The sequence below is a fragment of the Arachis ipaensis genome, chromosome B02 (genome assembly GCF_000816755.2).
Source record: "Arachis ipaensis cultivar K30076 chromosome B02, Araip1.1, whole genome shotgun sequence".
Taxonomy (NCBI): domain Eukaryota; kingdom Viridiplantae; phylum Streptophyta; class Magnoliopsida; order Fabales; family Fabaceae; genus Arachis; species Arachis ipaensis.
In genome coordinates this window covers 36,573,633-36,580,162 of record NC_029786.2, presented here as the reverse complement: position 1 = coordinate 36,580,162, position 6,530 = coordinate 36,573,633, and the positions used below count along the sequence as shown (strand labels likewise).

The 6,530-nt window shown below is 32.3% G+C and overlaps 2 protein-coding genes across 3 annotated transcripts in view; one reads left to right on the top strand and one right to left on the bottom strand.

The window, feature by feature from the left end:
• Positions 343–4,646, top strand: LOC107625246 (glutathione S-transferase L3). Its single transcript, XM_016327833.2, has 10 exons — positions 343–724; positions 819–893; positions 1,389–1,449; positions 2,149–2,235; positions 2,805–2,903; positions 3,018–3,120; positions 3,201–3,277; positions 3,625–3,732; positions 4,240–4,320; positions 4,409–4,646. Exons 1-10 carry the CDS (start codon positions 714–716, stop codon positions 4,421–4,423), a joined length of 717 nt encoding a protein of 238 aa, XP_016183319.1. The 5' UTR covers positions 343–713; the 3' UTR covers positions 4,424–4,646.
• The window catches only part of LOC107625245 (thylakoid membrane protein TERC, chloroplastic), a 7,196-nt gene continuing 6,292 nt past the window's right edge, over positions 5,627–6,530 (bottom strand). The window contains exon 15 of one of the 2 annotated variants that reach the window (XM_016327832.2): positions 5,627–6,194. The gene's annotated coding sequence lies outside the window, so the exon portion shown is untranslated. The remainder of the gene's footprint in view (positions 6,195–6,530) is intronic. The other variant, XM_016327830.2, reaches the window with a different exon arrangement.

Sequence of the window (6,530 nt, the reverse complement as noted above, 5' to 3'; positions counted from 1 at the left end):
TTCATGGCAAGAGTTGGTGCAAATTGAGTTATGAAAGGTTGAAAAAGTGAGTTGAGATTGAGTGTAGGGTAGTTTAGAAATTTTATTAAAAAATCAACAAAAAATTAAGATTTGGATACTTTTGTCATACGAAACCCATCTTTCATGGGTACAGTGTTAATTTTCTTAGTTTATGAGTACTTTTGTCAGCATTCGTAAACTTCATGGGTACTTTTGGTAGTTTTTCCTAAAAGAAATAATGATAAAGATAAAACACATGAAGAAAAAGGAGGAAAAACTCAGAAAAATAAGAAAGAAGAAGAGGTAGAGGAGAAAGAGCACGGGATACAAAGAGGAATAATGTGATTTTAAACGCACATTATTTAAATAGATTTTGTTGGGTTAAAATTAACTTGTATGACTTATATACAAAAAGACTTAGTATTAGTAGCAGAAGTCTATATCTATAAGATGCGCAATGCATAACTATAAGTGAAATAGTAGGTGGCGTACGAGGATTTGCAGTGTCCAATTTTGTTACTCCTTTTTCCAGAATTTTCTTGACAGCAATCTATCGTCAGTGATGACATCTGATGCAATTCAAGGTAGCTACTATAAATACTTGAACTCACTCGCGTGTGAGTACCCACCAAAAGTTTTGTGCATCACAAATTACAATCAAATTACTCTTTAAACTACTACTATACATTCGCTCGCTGAAGAGAATCAAGATCATGGCAACTGCGTATGTCAATTCTACATTCTTTACTTTCCTTATATCTATGTCACTTGAATTTCCTCTTTGTTAAATCTTCTCTCAATTTCTGTGTAACGTTTAGTGGTGTGCAAGAAGCTCGTCCTGCTCCACTAACTTCAACTTCCGAACCACCGCCTCTTTTTGATGGAACTACCAGGTTCCTTTCTTTCTCATTCTCTGTTATAAAACTGCTTATTTTCTAGGTTTTATTATTTTTCGGTAAAATTTTGATTTGGTTAAATTATTCGGTCGGTAGTTTCAAAAAATTTGTAATTAAAATTTTATAGATTAAAAGCTTTCAATTGAGTATTATGCTGTTTTGTAAATTTGTAATTAGGTCTTTATGTTACCAATGGTAGAGTTAACGAGAATCTTCTAAAAATAAGAAGAGGTTAGATTTAGAGATTTATCCTTTACATATAGGTATCTTTAAGTTTGAAAGGGAATATTCTATTAATTTTGATATTTTTTGTACGATAATGACCTAACTATAAAATTTAAAATGAGTAGGGATCTAATCAAAAGCTTTTAAAATATGAGGATTTAATTATAAATTTAGTAAAAGCTATATGAACTGACAGAGTAATTTAACATTTTGATTTTCCAAGTTTTTACTAAAATTCAGTACTGACATGCTCAATTTCTTATCTAGGTTGTACATCTGTTATTATTGCCCCTATGCACAACGTGCATGGATCACCAGAAATTACAAGGTTATTCCTTTTCTTTGGAGGACAAATAAGTCTTTGATTTTTGGTCCACGAACATTTAAGTCTCCGAGAATTTAAAATATATTTAAGTCTCTGACATTTTCAAAACCTAGACACATCGATTCTTCTGTTTACTTAGGTCTATCAGACCCAACGGAAAAATCAAACATGGCTTCCGTTGTACTGATCTAGCGATATACGGATGCTCACGTAGGAAAGTTTTTAAAATGAGATAAATTTAGACCCAGAATCGATATGTCTAGCTTTTAAGAAGGTCAAGGACTTAAATGTATTTTCAAATCATCGGGAACTTAAATGACCGCTGACCAAAAGGTCAAGGACCTATTTGTCCTTTTCTCCTTTTCTTTATAGTTGAATCTTTGTATAATGGTAAATTCAATTGCTTGATGAATTACATATTAGTTAGTCACCCTTGATATGATTATGAATCATACATTGAATAAACAGGGAACCACCAACGTAGCACTTGAATGATTTTGTTGCTGACACAATAGTTCTTAAAAGAATGGAATTAGTTTTAACGCCCAAAAGATATCAACTGTTGACTAGTACTCATGTATTTAATTATTATTTGCTAAGTCATAAAAGTGTATGATTCTATTATTATTTACTCTTCTGGTCTGCTGCTGTTATACTTTTCAGGTCTTGCCACTTTTAATTTGTTTCTTCTGTTGGTTACAGGGGCTGCAAGAGAAGATCAAATTGATTCCTATTGACCTTGGAAACAGGCCTGCTTGGTACAAGGAGAAAGTCTACCCTCAAAATAAGGTATGTAACTTGATGATTATGATAAAAGATAATATTATAAATTGCTTTGCTATTTTATACATAAACAGTTTCTTAATAGAGATGCACATGAATGGTTTTATATTTTAACAAATAGAAAATTTTAACTCGTCTTGGAATTTAATCTTTATTTAGAAGAATGGGATAATAGCAGTTGAACTCTTAGGCTCACATCAGTGCTAGCATAGTTTTAAAAAAGAGATCCTGACAAGGAGAAAGTCTACCATGAAAATATGTTTTAGTTTGTGTTAGTGATAGAAGATAAATAAATTTGCTTGCTAGTTTATGCATAAACAATTTCTTATTAACCTTAAGTCATGGTAGATGTAAATGAATGGTTCTTTGTTTTAATAACCAGAACAATCAACACTGAAATTTGATGTTATGGAAGTTGTCTTGTAGAGACAACTATTTAGTTGTTAATGTAGTGTTACCTATTTATAAAAAGCTCTCAATAGACTCATTTCTAGTTTATGTACAACATGTTTCACTTGATTAACTAATTTACTGCACGCACATATATGACTTTCGTCTCCTGCTAATTTTTACAGGTGCCGTCATTGGAGCACAATGGTAAGGTAATTGGAGAAAGTCTTGATTTGATCAAATATATAGATGCCAACTTTGAAGGGCCATCTCTTGTTCCAACGGTAAGAACTTTGAACTGCCGAATCTCTTTCTTCTTTGCACATTATGGCCCCTAATCATTTTTCAGTAGTTAATTGAGTAATGAACTAATGATGTTAAGAACACACTTTTTATAGGATCCTGCAAAGAAAGAGTTTGGTGAGCAATTGGTGTCACAAGTTGATTCAGTCACCACAGATTTGTATGCTGCATTGAAAGGGGATGCTATACGACAAGCAAGTAAGAGTGTAGGTTTATTGATTGAGGAGAGTGTTTTCTCAAACGTAAAAATGTGTCTTAAAATTGGTTCTCTGAATTAGGTCCTATCTTTGATTCCTTTGAGAATGCTCTTGGAAAATTTGATGATGGGCCATTCTTCCTTGGTCAATTCAGCTGGGTAAGTTCAAGTAGATTTCTTAATTCATACCTCAAGAAATTGGAACTGATACTGATGTTCATCATGATGCATTTGATAAAAGAAAGTTTCACTTACCCAAAAGTGGCAAAAAATCAATGTAGAATAAACCTGTAAACCCTTACTCACATAAAACAATGTAGTCAAACCCACCATGTATTGATTTGTCACACTTTCTCTAATGGTGGGAAATGAATTTGTCATTTTTAAATACGACATTATCCTACCAATTTTTTTATTAGGTATGAGGTTTGGTGTTTACTCATGATTACATCAATGAATATGTGACTTTTCTCCCTTTATAATTTGTAAATGCTTGTGATAATCAGGTGGATATCGCCTATCTTCCATTCATTGAAAGATTCCACGTGGTCTTTGCTGAGGTTTTCAAGCATGACATCACTGAAGGAAGGCCTAAACTTAGAGCATTCATTGAGGTACCCTATAGCCTCTTATCTATAAACTTTTCTTCCCCCTTCTGTCGAAATTGCAATGTTTTTCATTAATTTATATGATTAGCTAATTTGACGCAGGGGTACATGTCTTTAGATTACTTGGAGTTTCCATGGGTCATATGACCTAACAACATTATTACTTTTCTTTTCTATGTTTTCATGTTGCGAGTGCCTTAGTGGTTTCACATTGCTTATGCTGTCATTTTGGTTATTTCTTTTCTTTTCCTTGTGTTATTCTGAAGTCTCGCATAGCTTACATTACCATTATGTGGATACTGGATAGCTATTTTCTATATAAATAACAAGTTTATTCGATATGTCAATAACCAATAGTGGTAGCAGAGTGTTCTATTTGAATTTGGCCCTGAAATTCAGTCTATGGGATTGATAATAAGATGTCTAACTATGCTACTAACATGTTCAAACTTTCGTAGTTACGGAAGAGATTTTCATTTGAGAGTAAAACTTAATTTCTTCAATGTTTTGTAGGAGGTGAACAAGATTGATGCATATACACAAACAAGGTTTGACAGAAAGGAACTTGTTGATCTTTACAAGAGACGTTTCTTGGTACTGCTACGTATCCTTTTTCACTGTTAATGTTTGAAGAGTCCTAATTTGATTGATTTATGACTTTGTTTACATATTCTCTTTGCAGCCCCAACAGCAGTGAACTTTTGAATTGCAGTGTGGCCTCTAAGATGAAAAGAACGCGGCCAATAGAGTGTTTTGCATTCATGGGATGCTGATGTTCAGTTAGATATTGGTCTGTTTGTTATGTGTCATAATAATCAATAATGTTCTATGTAACAACAACTTGTGATCTTTGATGATACATGTACTATTGTGATAATAAATTAATTAGTAATAAAGAGATATATATGCATTACCTATAATATACTAGAAAGTATTCGATGACATTTCTGTCAGCAAAGGCAAGAAAAAGATGGAAATGAAAGAGAAAAACATAGTATAAACGGGGAAGAAAATAATTTGATGAGATCATACAATGCTTTCAAAAACATCTGAAATTGATACTTCTTATCTTCAAATATAGGTGGCTGTTTTACATATATTTTCTTAGATATGAAGTTATTTGAGAAGGTTGGCTTTGCGTCCATTTGGAACAATGAGATCATTTGAGAAGCAATAAAAACAAGCAAGATTTCAATTATTTCTAACCTTGTGATTGGTTTAAAGATTTTTTCACAATCAATTCTTTTTTCATGATCATAGTCTTGGGCAACTAATTATGTTTTGATTTTTGACAATTTTCCTATTTCGTCCAATTTCTTTTCGTACATTATTAATCCTAATGATTATTTTTTTTACGACTGGATATCAAACTTGATTTTTATAAAATTGTTTTTAAGTTTTTCTTTCATAGTTTTGACCGAATCAAGTTTTTTGAGAGTTTGAATATATGATCTGATTCAATTATTAGATTCTTACTCTTTTTGGAATTGGATTATTGAAACAACTTTGGGATCCAGCACACTTTTATAGTTTTGACTTTTGAGATCTTTCAGCTTTTTCTCTTTCTAGTTCCTTTTCCTGTTTTTTTCTTTTATCAATGACTTGAGGTGATGATATTGTTAAGTTTCCAGAAGAAATTCTGAATAAAAAATTGAATCATCTAAAAAAAAACACATGAAAGACAAAGTGAGAATTTATGATGTAAAAATACGGGACACGATACGATATGATACGGGATACGTGGATACACAAATTTTAAAATTTTATAAGATACGAGACATTATGTCCAAATATCTCTGAAAAAAAAATTTATTTTTTATCAAGATGCGGTTAGACACAATAGAGAGCAGACACATATGAGGACGAGAGTTGATGAGTGTCGTGTCCGTAATATGTCTAATACGCAGAAACAGAAACTACATACATACTACTAGTTTCAGCACATTACAACCATAGCTACCATCATCACGGACAAAAACAAACAATAATAATGCAACAACAACATACGAAGAAAACCCTAACACATTTAAAAAAAAAAAAAACACATTATAAAAGGGATGAACGAATGAATATATATCGACTTAACAATGTAGAAAAAGCCATGATTAAGAAAAACAGAGGAGTAGATAATAGCTATTTTGTTTCTCCTTTCTATTTTGGTTACCTCTAACAATCAAGATGCTTCTCATCAGACCACTACGTGTGCAATAAAGACTGCTTGCTTTGCTTGACAGAAAGCATCAGAGAAAATCCCTCTCAAAGTGGCATCATTGAAGAAAATAAAGAGAAGAGACTATGTTGGATTGAGAGAAATAGTCACTGCATGTTAAATCCCCTCTAATACACTAACCGACGATGTTTCTATGCAATTTGGGCGCCAATTAAAAAACGGCGTCGTTTTGAAAATCCAGCTTGGCTTCCAGCGTGACATCCGTCAATTCAAGTCATCTTTCCGTCACTGAAAAATGCTTCAGGGACGACCGTGAGTCATCTTTATTAAATTCAAGGACAACATTAGGACTAATGCAAGTTTAAGGACAACTTTAAGTCACGAGGGCAAGTTCAGAGACTACTTTGAGATTTAACTCAAACTAAAATTCCAGATACCAGCATTTGCGAATAAATGACCAACTACATGATTGGATCTACTCGTCTTCCATGTTTAAATTAAGTACAAGGCTAGTTCATTTCAAAGACTTTCATAGAGTAAGAAATGTCTCAAAACATAGTGTTTAGAGACTAAATCCTTAAAAAATATAAAACTTGTAATATTGTTCAATATAAAAAGAAAAAGAATTAAAGAG

Bases quoted from the DNA above. Each gene is read 5' to 3' on its own strand.
- LOC107625246 (XM_016327833.2), top strand. The intron at 894-1,388 runs GTTCCTTTCTTT...TTTCTTATCTAG, and splicing joins CTTTTTGATGGAACTACCAG to GTTGTACATCTGTTATTATT. The intron at 2,236-2,804 runs GTATGTAACTTG...TAATTTTTACAG, and splicing joins AAGTCTACCCTCAAAATAAG to GTGCCGTCATTGGAGCACAA.